We start from the raw sequence: 22,341 nt of genomic DNA, 5'->3' as shown, positions 1-22,341 counted from the left end.
TACTTTAGAAGAATATAAAGGTCTTGAAAACTTTAAGCATAACCTTTTAAAAGCAAGACTTTTAACAAATGAACCGCTAGAAGGCCACCATACCCAACAAACCCACCTGTTCCTTTTAAATTATATTTTTATATTATATATTATATAATTACATATTGTATTATTATTATTGTTATTACTATTATTATTATTATTACTATTACTACTACTACTACTACTATATTTTTCCTTGCCCAGGGTTTTACCAAGATCCTTATGCCAACCCCAAAACTCAGTATAGGAACTGTGAGGAAGGTGCACTGCAGGGATGAGACTGTGGAGGGAGTCCTACTGGACCATCTGAGGAAGGTTCATCTCTGTTGCACCATGATATACCTACCCAAGGGACTACAATGCCCTTCCCTGCATATTCTCCCAGAAAACATGGTGAAAGCATGGCTCTTTCTTCCTTGCTGTGTCCCAGTTGGACTTTGGACCCAGTGAGGCCACCAGTAAGCCCAGATCCAGTGCTCTGCTTGGAGGCAAATGGAGCAAGAGGAGCATGAAAGTGCCTAACACTGTGTGGACTGATGGAACTACAGGACCCTGTGACTGACAGCAGCTCACAGAGCACCTCACTTTTGCAATGTTTCCCCAGCACTCTAGACCTCCAGCATGGGTCCAGCCAAGCCCAGGCACCAGGCAGAGGGGGTGCTATATTCCTTCACCAACACCTGGTGTGAAGAATGGAGAATCCAGGAGCATGTCTCTTTGGAGGGGGTGGTGGGAGGCACTGTGGTGTGGAGCAGCAGGCAGCCCCAGGTCATTGGTGCCCTGAAAACAGTGGGAAATCTCTTTGGTTTTCTTTTTTTTCTTTTTCCAGCCTTGCACTGTCAGAAAACTGTTCACTGCAATTGTGCAGGTGTGTGCAGTGAGACACTGGCACAAGCTGTCCAGAGAAGCTGTGGATGCCCCATTTCTGGAAGTGTTCAAGGCCAGGTTGGATGGGACTTTGAGAACCCGGTCTAGTGGAACGTGTCCCTGCCCACGGCAGGGAGGTTGGAAGTTAATGATCTTCACGGCCCCTTTCAACACAATACATTCTATGATCCTATGAAAAACCTTCCCATGGTGAGACAGGTAGTCTAGGAAGAAGGTGACTAGTTAGGAGTGTGGTCAGTTGCACCACCTCTCCATTGATGTTAGTGAACACTCATTAGAATCCTTTGCTCTCTAATATTTGGGGAATCTGAGCTCTTGGGTTTCCCCCCAGGACAACCCATGGAGGTTCTCCATGGCATCTTCCTATCCAAAGGCCTCCTCTAATGTTTGCAGCACATCTAGCATAGTGCAGAAGGCCGTGAGAACAGCTTTCATTTTCCTTCTTTTCTTTTCTTTTTTAATTTTATGAGAGTTTTTCCCCAGACCTTCAGTGGGCTGCCACAGCCAACTGGCTTTTCTGAAATACTGCCAAGAAATCCATTCCACTCTTCCAAAATTTTCAGCGTTTTCCCTGAAGAACTCATCAAGAAAGTTGTTCTCATGCATATGTTGTTCTGCATATACAGAAGAAAAGACCTCAGCTCACCCTCTTTAGTGCCACAATATTTAAATATGAAACTTGGCTGCATTAAACTTTGGTGACTGCAGAACAATCACAAATTTGGATACTTAACACCGGTACAGTCAGACTTCAACAATCTTATTTAAGATTCAGATATATATATATTATCATCATTGGATATTTTTTCTTCCATTTTTACAAGCTAAGAAAAAATTCAGGCATTCTAGCTTAATTTTACAACACACCAGACATTCATGAAACAGCTGAAGTGAAACATTCACATGTTAGCCATGCTCTGCAAAAATGAAGATTCTCTTCATACCTTAAAATTTAAATGTTACAAAGTGATCTCCAGAGCCTCCATTTAGAGATTTAAATTACCCTCTCAATCTTTCAAGGTATAAAATTCAAAATATATATATATGAGTAAGTACATATTTTAAACTGTATGTGAGAAATCTCAAGCTAACATGTCAGAGGCTTCTGTACAGAAACATAATGCTTAGTATATAATATGATATGATACTATATAATATCATACCACCTCTTAGTCTAACAGCAAAAAAGCCCCTATAACAATAAATTGTCACATGTATTTGTTACTTTTATAAGAATACCTGTCCAAAACAGTGTCCTTTAGAGGTCTTAAAAGGATAAACAGCTAGGTTTCTGAAAACATCACATTAGTGATGCCCAGACTCTAATTAGAAAAGGTATGGGCTAGCATTTCTTGACCTTTTACTAGGAGAGATATTCACTGATAATCTTGTGGTTATTGGAACCGACAGTTACTGAAATATAACCAGACTAACCCCAAAAGTTTCAGCCTTAAAAGATGGGTTAGTTTCCTAAGTTGTTTCAGTAGATACACTGGATTACTGAAGACTGAAAACTAAAACTCCTATTCCCCAAACGTGGACAGATTGCTGTCTACTGTGATATTCCAAAGGAACAATTAAAAGGTGAAACAGAACATGAAACAGCTCTTTTAAAAACAAAGCACATTATAGATCTATTAATAAAACCAGCATTTATATTAGTTAAAAAAAAAAAAAGTCTATCATTGCAAGGGAAACTTTTCCACTCACACTCCTTAAGAGAATATTAACAAAAATTAATGACAATACAAGCCAATTAACACATATTGTGGTTCTTACCCTGGTAACTTTTCACTAGTGTCATCTTGTTGTAATCTTCTGATAAAATGAATTCCTGAGGGAGGGAAAGAAAAATCAAAAGAAACATGGCTTAGAGATGTAAAGTGTTTGAGACTGTTTACATTTGAATACCTAGGTAAGCTCTCCCTTCTTCACAAACACAGCCCTATCTATACTTTCAATAACTTTGAATACCTAAAAACCTAATTTTTTTTGCTTTTTAAAGCTGCCTAAGAAACAATATTATGAGTGCTTCTGAACAGAAAGGATATAAGAGGAACCTTTAAAAAAGAAGTCAAAAAAGCTGACAGAAATGACTGGCTGTGAGCTGAGGTGCCACAAAATGAGGAACCTGAGACCTGGCAAACACCTGCTGCTCAGGACTGCCTGGGCAGAACCCACATGTGTGCACAGCTATGTGTGCACACGTGTACATTTGTGTATACACACGTATCCATGTGTGTGCATACACTACACCCCAACCTGAACACTCAGAAAACTCAATATATATATGTACAAGACCCTCCAAGTTGCTCAGTCCAGGCTAGATACCAACAATACGTGATGGGAATGGAATGCATTTCAGGTTTCTGTTAAACAGCCTCTCAGTGCTTCAGGCAAACAGAAACCCAAACTTTTCTGTGTCCAGGCAAGAGCACACCTATGGGACAGGCTCTGCTGCCTTCGTGCTGCTGTTCAATTTCCAATATGGCTTTTGCATGATAAAATGATGAGAATGGCAGCTAAGGGTCTGCGTGGCAGCCTCGGTTCCTGGAAAAATCCCAGGTGGGTAAACTGACTGACCACCCGGCTATTCCTGCAGATTGTTTTGAAGAGGACAGTTGCTCAAAACTGGGGAATCAGAATGGCCACAACCAAACTCCTGCAACATCTCTCTGGAGGAAACACCCAAGCAAAGGTTAGGCTCTGCGGCCACATCACATGAATTAGCTTTCACAGAGCTGTCAGGTATCTATGTGCATACATCACATACTCAGAGAAACACAAAGTAAAAAAAGAAGGAGTGTAAAAACACATCATATTAATAATTTATAGCAAGCTACACAGAAACTCCCTGTGCTAATCTGCCTAGAGGACAGAAGAAGTAAAACCTAACTCATTTAACCTGAAATAGGATGGAAAACTAAAATAAACATTACAAATGCAAGATAAGCGAATTTGATAAACATATAGTTGTGAAATGTTCTTGTGCACATGCCAAAAGCACTGGAGAAGACTGGACTTCAGGGGCCTACAGACTATGTTTAAGGCAAACCAATGTTTAATGCAAAAGAGCAAAAGACATTCTAAGCTAGTATTTCCCCCCAGTTTCCAAACCACAACTAAAAAAGAAGTCACTCTGCATTTTCTGTTGGGTCACTGCAGGTAATCTGCCTGGCCTTCAGCACCAGAATTACCCAAACACATCATATCTTCTGCTTGTGGAGAGGTTACAGTACTCATCTGTGGAACATCTACAGATCCCAGCTTCCAGAAAAACAACTATGAGGCAGCTATGTATTCTGCTCCCTCTAGGTTTCTGTTCATAAATTTGTAATAAATATGTTCTCTTAAATTGCTCTACTTCATCTTCCTTTCCTTAATCTGCACCACCTCCCATTAGGTTTCCCTGGCAGCTAAGGACTACAGTGGGAGTGTTACTTAAACAGCAGTAAGAAATAAGTTAAGTCAGCTGGATTTCTATACCAGGGTCACCTTAACTCTACAAACCACAGGAAGTTAAAAATCTGCTATAGCTTTCCAGCTACCTAGAGGGGAACCTGGTTTCGTCAACCACTGTCTGAAGAATACTAAATCACCACATGAAATGCTTTACTACAAAGCCTATTTGAAGCAGGACCCTTTGCTAGAATGCTTTCTGCTGTTGTTACCCAAAGAGAAATTGCTTTAATTGCTGCAACACATGATGGGAAGATATGTCTGCCTTTCCCACCAATTTGGCTGTCCTTGTCTTTGACTGCAGTGGCACACAGATGCTGGTGACTTCAGGTGGGATGTAGAGAGAGGAGTGCATTCTCACTTCTATTTGCATTTTTCTCTTAACAAATTTGATGTGGTCATTATGTTCTGAGATCCAAAGAGTCCCACAGTTTCAGTGGAAGACTGAAAAGGCTTTTGAATCTCTCCATTATAATACAATAAATCAAACATGTGCAGTTTGTAAGATGTATCCAAATATTGATTACTACTGTATGCTTTAATACAAACCACAGCTATGTACTATCAATACTCTGCTCCATCCAAAATAAAAACAAATATATTACAAGATAAACACAGTTTCAGATAACCTGGATATTGGATATAATTTTCTTCCCGAAGACTTCTTGCATATAATTTTCTTCTTTGAAAGTAGCTGATAACTTGTGATGCATTTTCTAATCTTTCTGCAGGTCTCCCCGCTCCCCTTTACACTCTCAAATGTTCTTCCATTGCACTTATTGCCCTCTCCCTCTTCAGGCCGAATGCGTTAGTTGCGTCACTAGACAGGTATGTTAGCACAGGGCACCTTGCTCAAGAAATTCATGCCCTATTGCACATACATTGTGTCATCTGCACTACAAAAACACCGACTACATCTCTTTAACATTGTACCAGCAGAAGCTGGCTTTTTGTCCTTGCCTACGTAGATGTTTTGCTCCTCTCAGAGCTGCTGACACTCAATTCTCATTAGGCAGCTTCTTGCTCTTCTTAATGAGCTGGAAAAGCTGGGGTCACCTACACAGCTCAGTCAGTGCTTGTTAACAGAACAGAGAAAGATTTCTGAGTCCTCTCTGAGCCCTTTTGCACAGGAAGGGCTGGGACATATCAGAGCACTCAAGATGACAAAACCAAACAGCCTCCTTGCAGGGATTAAAAACAACTCTTCTGGCAAGATCACTCTTTATCCTTCAGAGGTTTTGGAGCTACTTTACTACCTTTTTTATCATACTTAAAATGTTAATGCTCAGTCTTGCCTATTTCAGGTAAGCTTATTATTACAACAGTGACTTGGTACCATGAAAGTCTTCACAAGGCACAAAGGAGAATTCTTGAAGACTGTCAAAATCTAGATGTCCACTGATGTACAAAGACTTGCAACTATTTCTTTGTGTAGCACACCTCCCTCACACTGAAACACATACACCCACCTGGAACTTCTCTTGAGCAAAAGACTTCTCTAAAACCTCATCCTAGAAATAGTATCAGCATCTTGTTCAAATAATTTGGAGTCCTTGGCCATGGGTCTGGGTGACATGGTCCAGGAACTAAGGAAGATCCATGCCTTCCCAGAGCTTCAGGTATATGTCAATGGATGTATCACAAAATGGAGAACTCTCCTTAAGCAACTGAATCAATTTCTGAGTTAATAATCTTTATATATTAGTTATGCGTTACCCATTCACAGCCTAGTTCCCACCCCAGGGAATTTACAGTCTGTTCTTTGATAGATGATGCCATTTTAACAACACACTACAAATCTCCTTATAGGCTTGACTTTATCCTGTTAACACAAGTGACCGACTGCACTCTCAGGTCTTCCAGAGAACAACAAACATGCTGCAGAAATGGAAGAGAATGAAAACTCTTAAATCTTCTGTCAGACATTACATCTTTATCTGTCAGGGGAAAAAAAATGTCATAAATTATGACAGCATTTTCACTTTATTTATTATATAATTTCATTTCATTTCTTGAGGGGAAAAAATACTAAACTCCCCATAACAGCAGAAGGGAAGGCTGTACATCAGCAGGTAGAGCCTGTCTCAGTCTCAGGAATTCAAAGTACTGTTTATGGTCAAACCTGTAGACAGCACTAAGATCAGATGAGGTGGAAGATGAATTTATCTTAATAAGTACCATCCCCCCCAAGGAAGAATTCTGAAGGGGTTATAATTCTGAAGGGGTTATTCTGGTGCCCTGTTGTCCTCGTGGCTCTGCTTAAAGTATGTAACAGCTTCATACAGACATAGGCATGGTCAACAAAAAAAAGATCAATTTAATTCATCTTCAGCTACCTAAAAACTAAATCGCTAATTTCAATCTCCCCAGAACTGAAGAGAGAAATTTATGCCACTTCATAACAGTTTCTAGGAAAAGTAACATGGGCACATCCAAAGGCAATTCATCTCTCCTCTACTGGTTGCAGAACCTAATGATTAACTTTATCTAGGCAATGAGTTTTCACATGGGTGAAATAAGGTGAGGAGACTCATCTTGGCAATGGCTGTCTCCTGTTTATTGCAAGTGGAAGACATTTATTCTGCTTCTTGTGGTATCTTGAGAGTCTTGCACCCAGAGCTTTTTTCTCTACTTCAGAGCAAGGAATTAACGTCCAGGGTAAAGTCTTCTGGCTTCCAGAACGGACCTCAAGCACTCCCTAGGATGCCATTTCTTTTCAAAAAAAGGTTTGCAAAGTGTAACAAAAGCAGATCACAGACTTTTTTTTTTTTTACATTAGGTGCCACCACTCTTCAAGCAAGATGCTAGACAATCTTTATTCAAGATAATGGTGTGCTGTGCTGCACAGATGTTTGTGCAGCCCTCATGTTGAGAAGTGACAAAAGGTTAAAAACAATCTCTTCCTCTCTGTAGAAGCAAAAGTTATTGCCTTGTTTCACAAAGAGAGGTGGCCATACAAGCTCACCTCAGGTGGCTTTGCTGGAACTTCTTTCTGTGCCAGGAGTGTTGCTGCCCATCCTTCTCAAAATGCAGCATACACATTCCTGAGGTGCCACACTTATAACCAAAATCCAAACAACTTAAAAAAAATTCACATAGAATAAAAAAAGGCACTTTCTTATCTCCATTTACACCTGAAAGTACTTCCTTGCACTGCAAAAAAAAATCATTTGAGATTATGTGTCACTCTCATGACTATGAGCTCACAGCCCTTACCAGGAATCCTTTCTTTCTACCCAAAGTGAAGGTGCAGAATAATTTTCAGGGTTTTATTGGTTTGGTTGGTTGGTTTTTTGTTTGGGTTTTTTTTTAGCCCTGCACCCACCATACACAAGTGTGCTGGGCATTACAGAAGTGTTAATGTGGAGCAGCTGACTAATTCCCAAATACTTCAAGCTGCTCAAGCAAATTGCCTGTACTTTCCCTTTGAGGAAATTAAAATAAGGGTACTAAGGTCACCTTGCTGAGTAAGTTCTGTTATTTTGTGGCCAATGTGCCCTGCTTATGTATTCCTGTGGTAAACTAATCATCATAGCTGGGCCCAGGAAAGAAAATTTACCCCGTCCTCCAGAGGGTGGTTGTAATTCACGTTCAAGTACCTGGGGATGTTCTCTACACCCCAGTATTGCTGGGATTTGAAAATGGGGCTCCCCTTGCTCTTCCATTCCCACTTCCACCACTTCTTGCAGCACATTACAGTAGTGGCTTCTCTTACAAGTATTAGGTTTACTACAGACGAAAACATGTCATCCTTTGTACAAGTTTGTGGCATGCATTTCCCTCCACCACACAAATGCTTGCAGCTACAGAGGACTAAAGCAACACAGACAAGCACTTCCCCCTTACTATATACTTGTATCCAGAAGACTGGGAAACGAAAAACCCAGCTTAGCAAAAAATAGAATCTGCCTTAGAAGTGGCAATATATGCCTATAAATACCCGAAGTCACATGTAGGTTTATCACCTGCATATCTCATTTACCTTTTTTAGCTTCAGAATGGAAAATATTTGACCCCATTTACTCTGAAGCATCCTCTGACTCTTCAAAATAAAATGCCCCCAAGACAAAGGACACATCTCCCATCATGCCAGAGTATTTAAATACCTTATTTACAGTTGCCTTCACATTCCTCAAAGGCCCAGTGAAAACAGTGAAAACAAAAGTGCCTAGTAGGACCGGCAAATTTCAGCTACTTCAGAGAGTGGGAAGGAGAGAATTTCAGAGGTGCAGAGAATTCTCTGGAATCTGTCCCATCTCCTAGATACAAAAGGAAAAATCTCCTACAGGCACACAAAAAAAATCTCTGCTACTAGCCATTAATAGCTTTATAGGTCAAAACCTTCACATCTTTAATGGAGCTTACCGCAACAGCTAAAAGGGTCACACCCCCTTTCCCAAACACCACACTGGCTTTAGTGCAGAGAGCTGCCCTCATGCCAGCCTGAAAACACTCATTCAGTTATAAGGCCCATAAGGCAGAGACAACAGCAGCAAAAATTGAAGTGAGGTAAAATGATCTTTAACTGGAAGAGGAATCTATTGATGAAGCATAGGTGAAAAACACCTCTGACCCATGACTCTTCCACTCTTCCAAAGTGATACAGCTTTTTATTCATCATCCCACAAGAAAAATCCAATTAATAAGGTCATCTGCTACACTCTGTCACAGATCTAACAGACACACTCTTCTTTTAATATCCTACTTCCTTTCCACACATCTACCTCAGATGTTAATGAACCAAATCTCTAAGCAACTCCACTGCCAATTAGAAGCAACTCCTCTGAAGGGAGAGGAAAACAAAATGTGAACTCTGAAGTTTGGAAAAGCAGATAGATATGGAGCAGAAATCCACCTTCTGCCTCTGAAGATGATTTTTCCTCCTCTTAATTGCTGCTTTCAGAAAACTTTGGTATCATGTAATTAACAAGTCACTTAAATTTAATAAAACAACAGCTGTTTTTCTGTGTTATTTTTTAAGACATATGCAAATTAAGACAGTTTGTTGACTTGCCTAATAAATACTGTAAACCCCACTCAATCTCTTTGTGGCAGCTGGAATAACATTTTTAATCATCTAACATTTTCTACACTACAGATTCAGTTCCACTAGCATTAAAAAGTCTGTCTCCCAAACACTAGCAAAAATATTCTCAACACATCATCACACACATACTTCTCAAAAAGGAAGCATTTCAACTAGAAATCTTTGGATGTACTTACTGAGATTGTACCATTGTCTAGACCTATGGACAGCCTTCTGGTTTCCGGGTTAAAAGACATGCATGAACATGGAGCTGAAAAAAATGAACATGTTGATGAAGTTAACAAAACTGTGATTCTCATTTTCTTGAAGTTCTGGAAAGCCTAAAACTAGCTAACATGCTTTGTGATACTGTGCAGCATTTTGAGCTTTCCAATAGACAAGCATTAAAATAAAACTGTTCTTGCAATTCATTCAACCCTATCCTATTAGGACATGGAACAATAGCTATTTCTTGCTCCAGTTCCTTCATTATGTTTCTTACTAGTTACATATAAACAGACTTTTCATATAAGAGCAATAGTGCTGCTTTGATATAAGAGGCACCTGACATTTCAGTGTAAGTCAGAGATTACTTAGCTGAATAATTTAGTTTTTTACATTTGCCTGAACTGTGCTGACAATAAAACAAAACACTACATTATGTCAGAGGCTTGCATCCTGTACCTGCAGTAAGAAAATTCCCCAGTATGAATCAACATATCAGCTAATATTAAGGACTGAGTTTAACTGCCCCCTACTCCAATTTAATCACAGGCAGCACTATGACAGTATCACATACTATGACTGAAATAAAACTTTGTATCTATAACTACCCATTGCTTGATTACATTGACATTACTCTAATAAACATCAGGATTTATCCTTAAATTGCACACAAGACATTCACAGTATGCTCCCTCAAGGATCTGGCAGGGTTTGTATCAAGGCTAAAACCAGATTTCCTTGCAAGAATTCAAGAGCTATGCTTGGTTTAACTGAAAAATTGTGAAATTACATTCAGAAAGCAGGAATTGTTTTTACTGCCCAACACAGCAGCATGCAGCTGGGAATCCTGCTGTCCCAACAGAAACCTTCAGGAATTATTTTTCAGGATCAATTGCCAACTGCAGCTAGGATAACAGTAAGAGTGCTTTATAAACCATATTCTTATGATAAATATAGAGTACAGTCAGATACACTTTTAGTTCAGCTTTTTCCCCCCTCTTGGTTTCTACTCTCCTTTGTGATTGGTCACATGTTTGTGTTACTAACAAGCTTGGAGTCCTCTCTTTTGCAGTACTGTAATCCAGTACATTCTCAATTTGAGTAATGTCTCACTTAGGACTAAACAGCCCATACCTTAGCAAATCTTCCTGCATAGTTTAGTTGGCAGCAAAGGTATATGAAGAAGAAGAGAAGAGTCAATATTGACTGTTTAATAAAACTTGTTGCACCTTCAGTACTGACTCCCTCCTGAAATGTTTCCTGAAGGACAAGTAACCATAAACAGAAAGCCCATCAGATCCACATCGAGGCAGGCACCTCAGTTTATTTCTTTCCTGGCAGGGTTGACTGAATTGAAATAAAGAAAAGGCTTCAGTTCAAGGAAACTGACAGAAAGGAAACAACTAAATCAGGCCTAGTAACAGTGACAAAATTGCTCCTTCCTGTACCTTTCCCTTAGAAAAGGCAAACTGGAATCATGCCTTTCAAAGGTGGTGCATTACTATTATATTGAGGCTTCTATGCCTGTAGCAGAATAAGAGCTGTAGAAACAAATGGACAGAACCTCCCCCCAATTCTAAACAGAATAAACATCAAAGAATTTTAAAGGCACTTAATGCCACAACAGGCACATTCTACGCAGCAGCTTTTAAATGCTGGACACTGTGCACACATTGAAAGAGCTACCAGTATCTCTGAAGGCAATGAGCAACTCACAGAGAAGAAGTCTCAGGTAAATTAACTATTTGAAGTATGCTTTTCCCAAACACTTCTGAAGCAAATGATGCAAGCAATTGCTTGACACAATCTGATTACAAAAGAAGTAACTTCTGAATTCAAGACCTGTGTGTTCACAATCATAGCAGTGTAAAGATACTTATTTTGCTATAATCATTTTCCCAAGAGAACTCTTCAGTAACATGTGCACTTAGAAAAATCATTATGTCAGCACTAAAACTATGTCCATACCAGCTACACTGATGTAGTCAGTGGTGCCAGTTGCAACAACACTGTAGCAGCTTACTCTGGTAAAATTAAAATGATATTCAGGTACTTAAGCACTTCGGCTCATTAAAAAGAGGGGAAGGAAAAAAAAAAGGAAAAATAAAACAAAACAAAAACCTGAAACCTTAAGCTTCTAAGATATTTAAGACCCTTTTAAAAACATATCCAGGAAAAATAACAGCACTCTGAAGGCTCTCTACTTCAGTACCTAGCTATGATTTGGATTTCAGACTGGAAAAAGATTGATCTGAACTACTATAGAGGACAAGCAGGATATTCCTGACGCAGAAGTCTGGCTGCAGTCTTTGTCTTAAATACAGGGCAAATACACATTGATTTTTGCCTTTAGAAAATGAAATGTGGAGAAAAAACCCAATTACACACTTCATGCTCTCAAGAGTGTGTTACTTTTATTAGAGGCTGAGAGAACCAGAAGAGAAATACAGACTTTGTACCTGCAGTTTCAGGGACCCCCCCCCCTTTGAAGTGCCTAAATGTGACACAGTTCAAGACCAAAGGAGAATGTTTTGCTTTGCAGTTTTTTTACCTTCCTGTTCAAAGCAAAGTGCTAGTTATGAAAACCATCATAACACAAGCAGTGTATTATCTGCACCAAAGACTGGATACTCCACTGCTCCCCAGTACAATAAATCCTTTACTCCATTCTACACCTGTAATAGGGTTTTTGGTTGCATTTGGGTCTTTTTGTGTTTTAGTTTTGATGGTTTTTTCAATTGGAAAAGTTTACTTCACTCTTGGCTACAATTTCTTTACCTTTCATAAATTTGTGTCTGATAAGTTGTTTTTTTAATTAATTCTGTGCCCAAAGTGACAAATCTAACCATGGTCACACCTGTAATCAAGAGCACACATCTAACCAGGGTTACACGTTCACAGAGGTCTGTTCTAATCAGCTGTTGAGACAACACTGGTGTGAAGGAAATGTATCAGCAAGGTTTCAGCTATAGCTCTTTCCTTTCTCATGGGCTAGAGATGATGATCAAAAATGTGGCCACTGTGTTGTCCAGAATCTTTTGACCATAGAATCACCCATAGGCAGGATGTAAAACTTTCCCAGTTAGGGGAAATCCTACCTCTAAACTCAGAAGATATTTATAATCTTGACCTTTTTTCCAAATATTTAATGATTTTTACATTCAGAATGCACTGATAACCCTGTTTGGGTGCAGAACTTGACCAAAGTACATCACTGAATCAACCCAACTCCTCATCCTTCTCATTTCCCAGAGGACCTAAGCTGCAAACTCAGTTATTAAGGCTACCTGATATCAAATCATAAAATAGATTGGGTCACACATCACCACATTTAAAGTCACAAGTCATGTTAATGGGGTATCTATAGGTAGGACTGCCACTTACAGTTTGCTAACCAGCACAAAGGCACCATTGTGCCTACTACATTTTTACATAGAGAACCTCTCAGCAGTCATTGTTCTTTAAACAACAGAACCCAGTATGAACCTAAAGCAGAGCACCATCAGAATGGTGATCAACACAGAAACAGACAAAACCATCATTTCCAGTTAAGCGCAGACTTGTACAGATCCTGACTCAGAGCCCTTTCTATGATTTCCAAGCTTAAAGGCATGGCTGATAATGTAATTCATTAATTACATGTAATGTCATTGCTTCAGTTGTTAATTATACCTGATCATTCTTGAAATTGTTGAATAACACAGTATAATTTTAGTATCTCATGCCTCAAAAGCTTACCAGCCTTCAAAGTGAAGGAGCACTGTCAAGTGTTCAAATTTATGAAGGAGCTTTGAAACAGACCCCCTTCAGTGGAACTGGATCTACTCCATCATTTCCACTGAAGCTGTTATTACTGACAATAACATAGCTTTGCTAAGACCAGAGAAGAACCTAATGAGATTCAAGAATGCAAATATATGCAAAAACACCAAATGGAAAAAGAGAAGTATCGATGCCAAATAGCTAGAAAAGCCATTTCATAACAGTTTGGCTGGGGAAAGCAAACCTCTTAGGACAGGTTAAGGGAACTCAGGCCACTGCTAGTGATCATGACAGAGCTCCACAGACTGACACATCATTAGCTAGCTCCCAATAACTTCTTGTGCAAAATCTTGAACAGAAAGTACCTTTGGGGACTGACACATTCTTATGAGCTAGTCCATCACCAAAGGAAGATGAGGGGTCCTCCTCTCTACCAAATAATTGTTTTCTTAAAGCAGGCAAACACCATGGCTGCCCTAGGGTCCTAAATTTATGTTTTTGTACTAAAACTTGCACCGATTAAATGTTTTACATATCATGGAGACAGATGTCTCTTCCAAATCTACCTATCTTAGCTTAAAATAATTCTTTCTCCAGACAGTATGAATACCTCCATGAGACCTGAAACGTGCTTCCCAATCTGGATTTAAGGTCAGCTTTACAAGATTTCCAAAGACAGGCTAACCTAGCACATCTGATTGAAGCTGACTGAAGAGTATTAGCATATGCTTGCCTCTGACGACCTACAAAGTTATATTCCTGCACTCAATACAGGGGTTACAGCAAACAGCAAGGGCTGTCATTTCTTTAACTCTCTCTTGGAAAAATGGACATTGATCTGCAGTTTCTCAAAGAATGAACACTCTCTTTGGGAGAGGAGACATAATGGAGGGATCCATCAGGGAAATTTGGTTTTCCACATTTAATTGCAGAGGTAAAATGATTCTGCTTCTAAACTGGAAGAGCTGCCTTCCCTGTCTAGTATCCTCTCTATCATATTAGCTGCCATGGAATATTAAGTTCTTACCAAACAAAACCATTTACCACTGCACTCTAATGGACTGAGCACATACAGTAGGAAGGGCAGAGTGATTTATGCAGAAGATTTACAAAGCTTTATGGACTCCATTAGAGGCAGAATACAAGAACACATATTGAGCTCCCACATTTTAAAATCTATGTTTGCATTAAATGCTCATCCCTTGCTAACATGTCTGTATCCTTTTACTGCTGTAATCTCTGATGCCTCTCAGAAGCATTAGCATGTAACTTGGTAAAGCTTCACCAATACCAAGAGGATTGTTCAAGAATAACATCTGAAACAAAGACGTAAGCTTGCAAATGGTCATAAGCATGAAGCTTCATCAAAACCAGATGTAGTGGTTTGGTCTAAAATACTCATTACTGTTTATCTTCTGTGAGAAAAGCCATTTTGCAAATCCACTGTAGATATTGAACATCTCCTTATACTTACACGGCATTGCATGGTATATGCTGGGCCAGTACTGCCCACTGTCTCTCTTCAGCCAGACACGAACTGTTCTGTAAAAGAAAAAAACACAACATACATGTGAGGAAGAATTAAAAAAATAACCATGACTGAACGAAAGCAAAGCGGTCATGATGAATGTACAAGATGTTCTTCAAAATTAAATTATTTTGCTAAGAGGGAAAATAAACCTGTGAACTCCTACACCAGCCTGATACATCAGCCTCAGTTCAACCCCTGTAAGGTGATGAGAGTAGACCACTCCTTGGTTCCATGTAGTATTCAACACCTTGGCTGAACATATCTCAACAGTATTTGGGAACAGCTATAGCTTTTAGTCCTTTGCCTTTACAAAGACTTGAACATGACTGCTCATTCAACACTTCACGTGAGGATTTGGGACACCACAGGTAGCCCAGTAGAGCATTCCTGTATCAGCACTTCCAGTCTCTGCAGGAGCCTTGCCCCTGCTCTCAGGGTAAGCCTTGGCCCACCTGCTGCCTGTTGTTTCATTGTTCTGCTTCAGGAAAACCTCTAAGAAAAAGAAGGAGGTTCTGAGATTTTCAGCTGCTAATTACTAAGATTACATCCTTTTGTGCCAACAATGAGCTCTTCAGCTTCAGGACCTTTCCCTCTCCTCAGTGCACGCAGAGGGCTACCAGAAGAAGCCATGAGCATGAAGAAGCCGAACTCTCATTCTTCTCTGAAGGGGATGACCAAGGTGACAAGCAGCCTTGCAGGTCTCCTCTGCTCCATCAGTTAGGAGTTGCTGTCCTTGAACAGGCACTTAGCAACCCACGGTGCTCCCCACAAACTCATCAGCAGTTTCCTCTCTACTAGAAGATCTTCCTAATGTATCTCAGGATTACTTTTTCTTTCTCATGATCATATTATACTGTCAGATCCCTGTTACTCAATCCATGGCCTTCAGACACTTGAGACATTTGTTGCTTATTTCCAGAGCAGAGGATCTGGACTGATGTACCATCTGGGTCATTAAATATTTATTATTTCACCTTTCATTGCTGTTTTCTTGTTTTGGTCCAGTCTGAAGCCTCTTTGTAATTGAAGTTCTCTCTTAATTTCAGTTCATCAGTTAATTTCATCAAAACATGTCTAGTAACAGTGTCAACAGTTAAAGCAGCATTAACGTCTTGCTTGTTCCTGCATAGCCCACTGTCACCTCAATTACAGCCACCTGTTACCTGCCTTATTGTTCCTCTAATCCTTATGACACCCAACGTTAACTAGAAAATTCTCCATATAATACTGTATTCCACTCTTTATTGATTTATACTGAATGTATTAACTTTCTCTAGAAAACATAGTTATCCAAGACAGCACCATGTTAGCATAGCACAATAGATTTCGACCCATCACCCACTTCTATTTAGCCTTTTCCACCAAAGTTACTATGCAACAGCAGATACAGGAGGGATCTAAAAAAGTATTGTTTCTATAACTTGTACTTGATACTACTAAGGAAAAAGAAACAAGCAAGAATGGCTCTTTCTAGTACATGAAACATGGAAATACAGCTTATGGAAAAGACTATATGATCATTTCTACTGTTACCTCATTTTATTAAAAAAGCAGATTGCAGCCCTCTTTAGTCGGTACAAGTTCAGAGCAATACCATAATATAATAAGCATAATATAAATATAATAAATATAATGAATTAATTATTATTATATAATATAAATTGATCGAAGGCATTACATACACAAATACAGTCTGAATTGAGATGCCATGCATAATAAAGCAATTCCAAAACTAGGAATCTGTCCTTCAAACCAAAGGCTGCAACATCATGTCTTCCTGTATTGCATCTATCCAAAATCAGGTTTCTGATCATCTTACCTTGCATTCAAACTCCTTTTGCAGCAAATAATTCAGAGACCTTGGGTATTTGGGCACTACACAAGCTGAATCATTGTAGAAATATCTCAAGCATACACTTTGACACAGTATGTTGCTCTAAGAACTAACACTTCACTGGGTTAACAAGTCCCAAGGCTAGAAAGCTCTCACAAATTACTGAAAACATGTAACATTCACTATAATTATCTCCTAAGTCTAGTGGCCTTTTTGTGTTGAACACAGCAGCAGCTCTGAAGCAAAGCCACCAAAACTTTTTATAAGGCACAATTCAGCAGCCAATAACAATGCTGACGTATCTTTGATTGTGAGAGGGACAGACAAATCCTTCTGTCATTTCCCCCCATAGCTGACCCCAGCTGTTGACTAGAAGCTCCAGAAGCACATCAACCACTCTGTTCCCCAAATGGATGAGCTCTTACAAATGTGTTTGTCCTTGACAAGTGAGGTTACTGTGGGAATGAATGAGCGTGCCCAAAAAAATAATGGGATGAATCACAGGGAGCTGAAATAATTCAGTATGAAACTGCCCTGAGGAGGCCCACTTGTGAGAGACCTGTCTTTCTTGACCATCCCAATCTATGTATTTGAGTGCTATCAATTTCAAAATCCCCAGGTTTCAACAATGCCTCTCCTCTCCACTCTGAGGCTCTGGCAAATAATAAATCCGGTATAACATCTTACAGATAATTCAGCTTGCTAGGAAAGGACTATGTAGAAGAACAGATCTTTCAAAAGCTGGAAGAAATAAAAAATGAATTTTATTTCCAAAAATGGCAATAATTTGGACGCTTTGGGTAGGTTTTTTTATTGTTTATTAAACTGTACCCACTGCAGAATTACTAATTAATTTGACAATTACATCAATGTTAAGACTTTCAGATGAATAATAATGAAACAAAACATATTTTCTATGTTTGTAAAAAGAAAAACAAACTGCTGCAGGTTGTGTTAAGAGTGAAACTACTTTTACTAATATATGCCTTTTCTATAGGTACACAGTATGCTCATTTCTTAGTGTAGTCAAATATATTTCCATTCAAGGACTAAATCATGGGACTAAATGAGAACTAAATGAGAAACAAAGCATTCTAAGAATAAAAATACTATGAAAAGGTGTCATCTAACTGTAAGGTGTGCAAAAGGGAACATAACCAGCACGTCAGTACATGTCAGTGTAACTCTTTAGAGAAATAACTATCTCCCCACTAAATGATTTTAAATAAAGGAAAATAAAAGATCTTGTAAACAATTTATTTTATAATTAAGGATGATTACTCTGCATGTCTTTAAAGCAGACATTTAAAATTTATATTAAGCATTATAATGGAATTCCAATATCTGTATAAGCTCATGTAAAAGCATGAAAATTATTCCTTATGTCAGGAAATGACAATTCAGAGTTTTCTTCTCTTAAGATCACTGAAACAGATAAAACATTTTATTGAAAGAAGGAAAACTGACCTCAGTTCAGTAACCTTTTCTAGCTAACTTTTTCTCAAAGTAGATTTGGGCTAAAGAACAAACCACACCAACTACTCAGTCTGGGAGAAGCCAAATGTTCTTGGAAGAGCATGTCCTTTTTCAGCTGCAGTTCTACACGTTTCTGTATACTTCTTTACAGAATACTACCCACTAGATGTAAAACTCAGAGCTTTTGGAGCTTCTAAAGAATGCAAAGAAAAAAAAACAAGCATGAAAATAAGCTTTTTTATGGATATCCAGCACAAGGACTACTTGCTGCTTACATGGTTACTGGACTTAAACAGCACCCACCCAGGTCAGCATTCATTCTTCAGCTGCTCTGAAGTGATTCGGTCAGCATCACCATGGAAATTAGTTGTCCCTTCATTTTGTTGCCAGTGAATTGACTTGGAAAGATTTTTAGAAGCTGTCAAATCGATGGATATTCTTCTAGTCTTTTCATAACAGAGATGATTCATTTTTAAATGAGACAGGCCATACAGAAATAATTTTGCCATACAAAAGACAGGCTATGTCTTCATATATTAAGGGGATGTGAAAATTGCGTATTTTAAAAGAAAAATTGCTTCTCTCTGTTATGATGAAGAGAATGTGCCTCAAGTCCAGGTGGCTGTGGATGTACCAGCAGGTCTCAAGCACACTGCCAGGCTGTGCAGGTGTGCAGGAGGTGGGCTTCACCTGAGCACCTACTACTCATGGAGGTGCCCATGTCAACAGCAGCATGTCTGCCTCAGCATGGCAGCTCTGTGCATCACCATCTACAGAAACTTATTCAGGCACTGGTATCTCATTTATGATAAAAACAATTTGTTCTTACAAGCTAAACTTGGTGCATCTAGGCTGCACTGTGCCCCATGAAAATCGGCACAATGTCGCCAGGTTGGATGCGAGATTCTCTACTCTATCCCTACTCTGGTCTGAGCAATCACCTCACTGCTGGAAAACTCAGTGTCACTTGGAGTGCTGGAGTTGAGTTTCTGTGAGTGACTCATAGGCAGGGCTCCTTTGTGCCCTGCATGAAATTAAGGCAAAAGACAAACACTGGTGTTGCATACAGTACAGACATATTGATGCATCAAAGCACTGGCCCAAGACGTTTGTATGTTGCAATACTGTGAAATCTGTGGTAGGGAGATTCATTACCCCAAGAACCCAGAACCCTATAACACTCCACTTCTCCAGAATATCCATACACCCACCAGTTCTAGTTGCACAGTTTGAGTGAGAAAATCAAATATATCAGTTTCCCATAACAGATCCTTCCTCTCCTGTTCATTTTTTTTTCTTCTTTTCCTTTCTCACTCCTGTCTTTTTAAAAGTTTCTCTTTGCTGAGATGCACTTCTCTAACATTATCACCTTCATGCCCCAGACAGACACCAGAGTATAACAGAGCAGAGGTAACCCTCAACACATACAATTTACTATATTATTTTGTAGGTATTCTTGGGCTTCATGAAATTATTTTAAATGGCATTTTAATGTATTCCTTATTGTTTATACCTTGGACCATATACTGCGGGATTATTTTCTCTCATCTTGCTGAGTGACCAAGACCAGTAAGCATCAAATGAGATGTGAAATTATTTTTAAGTTTTTATGTTATTATTTTATCATTTTATTCTTATTTGTAGTGAGGACAGAAATTACAGAGGTATAGAAACTTTCATCTGTCACTTTCTTAAGTCATCAGGCTTATTCAGATACCCTTTGCACGTTATAGCTCCTTGGGAAAGGAGGGTATGTGAACAGTGCAAATGACATAGTTAAAAATAAACATTTCCTACTGTCCGCTGTTCTAACTACAGAACTGATTTAACACAGTTTCAGAACAATTTTGAAAAAGGAAAAGCAACACACCAAACTATTCTGGAAGGTCCTTTAAAACACTCCTCCAGCTATTTATTGACAGAAGAAACAAAAAGATATTAGGATAATATTATATAAGGTGTAGTGCAATCTGTCAGGCATACCTAATGGAGTATTAGCACATATTCTTACCATCAATACACTGAAGACTTCTTTAGTGTTGAAAAGAAACTCCATCTATTCCTAAACATCCAATAACAGACACTTCAGAAGTATTCAAAAGACATGTCTCTCTAGAAACTAAACATCTGCATTTGTGACATCAAAAGCTCTACCTGATACCAATAAATAAATGTGACAATAGTAGCATTTGAAGTCCACATACACCACTGACAGCTTTATTGCCTTTAGCAGAGACACACTGTCATTAGAAGTAGGATAAGGAAAATTATTTAACAGCTGCGTTAAACTGAATTATACAGTACTAAAAATCCCCCACCATCTCCAGGGACTTTTGCAGGCAAGAGATGTGAAGAGATTCTGACTTCCACCAGTTAGTGACATGGAACCCTACGGTGAATAAAGGATCTTTCATGCTTAGTGGCAGCTCATGAACCACTGCCAGTGTACTGGAACCAGAGACGAGGAGTTTCATCGCTCCAATAAATTTTGAAAGAAAGTATATGAAAGCAAAAGTCATAACCAGAACCAGTTTCTGGGTCGGCTTGTGTTTCGGGGAAAACAAATAAAAATGCAATAGTAGAGTGCCAAAGCCTCAGGCAACAAGAGGACTTTATCTAACAGTCCTTATCCTATGTCCACCTAAATAAAAAGCAAAAGAAAATCAAGACAAAACCCCAGTATTTCCACACCACCCCCACCAAACCCAACACCAAAGGCCCAGGGAAGTGAATGACTGTCTCTCACTCAGAATCACCCATATTAATTCCCACAAAACCTATCACACAACTGTGATGGAGGATTCTGCATATACCCTGAAATTTTGGGGCACATTCCAGGTGCTACCTTGTTTTCACCAGTTTTGATGAACAAATGTGTGATTTAAGCTGAACTAATTAAAGATTAACTCACTGGACCTTTTCTGAGACTGTGTACAGCTATACAGTCACAATATATGAAGGATATAAAGCTATTTAGAGAGCATGCAATGGAGGTCCATAAGGATGGTGAAGGGTCTGGAGGGGAAGACATATAAGGAGTGGCTGAGGTCCTGTTCAGCCTGGAGGAGACTGAGTGGGGACCCCAGAGCAGTCTACAGCTTCCTCCCAAGGGGAAGTGGAAGGGCAGGTACTGATGATCTCTTGTCTCAGGTAGCCAGCAATAGAACCTAAGGGAATGGCATGAAGCTGAGTGAGGGGAAGTTGGATATTAGGAAAAGGTTTTTCACGGGAACAGGCTCCCCAGGGAATTGGTCACAGCACCAAGCCTGCTGAAGTTCAAAAAGCATTTAGACAAAGCTCTCAGGCATGTGGTGTGATTCTTGGAGTGTCCTGTGCAGGTCCAGGAGTTGGACTTGATGATCCTTGTGGGTCCCTTCCAACCCAGGATACCCTATGATTCTATGATCACTGTAGATCTGGTCTAGGTTCTTTTGTATTACAAAAGGGCAGGTTCAGTTTCTAAAATAAAGTGCAAGAGCTACAAGTTCAGTAAAAGGGGAAAATGTGTGAGGAAAAGATTAGAGAGTTCTGAAGAATGGACTTTATTTCAGGGCTGTTTTAGAGAGGTTCTCTCAGCAGCAATTTCACAAAGGCATTTCTAGAGGATACAATATCCTCACTGTAACCTTAGTCTGTAACTCATCATTGGGCTTCCTATAAAATAAAAGCCTTTTGAATAATAACTGCACTCTGTAGCTCTCAAGCCCTGCTATGAAACCATAGGAGCAGTAAGATCTGACTTCAAGAGGAACCTGGGCCAGCTCCAAACAGCCAGCATCTTTGACATCCTGCTGTTGTATCCAAAACACTGCTGCCATTGTCACCAATCCAGCAACCCTCATGCACAAAGCTCAGAAGCACCAGAGAAACAGGATCACGGAAAGGGAGGTGAATCAAGCAAGGCTTGCACACAGTCCTGGATGTGAATAGCACAGGGAGCACACCAAAACACACATGGTGGTTGCTGGATCTGGTAGCAGTACCTCAGGCACCAGCTGTGTGGGAGGGAGGAAGGAGTCTCATGAGCACTTGAACATTCAAGTGCACTGTCAATCCCACCCAGTGATATGAAAAAACATTGCACTAAACAGAGTGCCAAACAAGCAG

At 39.5% G+C, this 22,341-nt stretch overlaps 1 protein-coding gene across 2 annotated transcripts in view; it reads right to left on the bottom strand.

The window, feature by feature from the left end:
- Positions 1–22,341, bottom strand: part of WDFY2 (WD repeat and FYVE domain containing 2) — a 67,687-nt gene that overhangs the window by 19,892 nt on the left and 25,454 nt on the right. For both annotated transcript variants that reach the window (XM_069011279.1, XM_069011285.1), the window contains exons 2-4: positions 14,868–14,935; positions 9,604–9,677; positions 2,701–2,755 (exon numbers count right to left, since the gene is read on the bottom strand). In XM_069011279.1, coding sequence (XP_068867380.1) covers positions 2,701–2,755; positions 9,604–9,677; positions 14,868–14,935 — 197 coding nt within the window. The remainder of the gene's footprint in view (positions 1–2,700; positions 2,756–9,603; positions 9,678–14,867; positions 14,936–22,341) is intronic.

This window comes from Aphelocoma coerulescens, chromosome 1 (genome assembly GCF_041296385.1).
Source record: "Aphelocoma coerulescens isolate FSJ_1873_10779 chromosome 1, UR_Acoe_1.0, whole genome shotgun sequence".
NCBI classification, from domain to species: Eukaryota; Metazoa; Chordata; class Aves; order Passeriformes; family Corvidae; genus Aphelocoma; species Aphelocoma coerulescens.
Note: the sequence above shows the minus strand (reverse complement) of the source record. Positions and strands in the feature narration are given on the sequence as shown.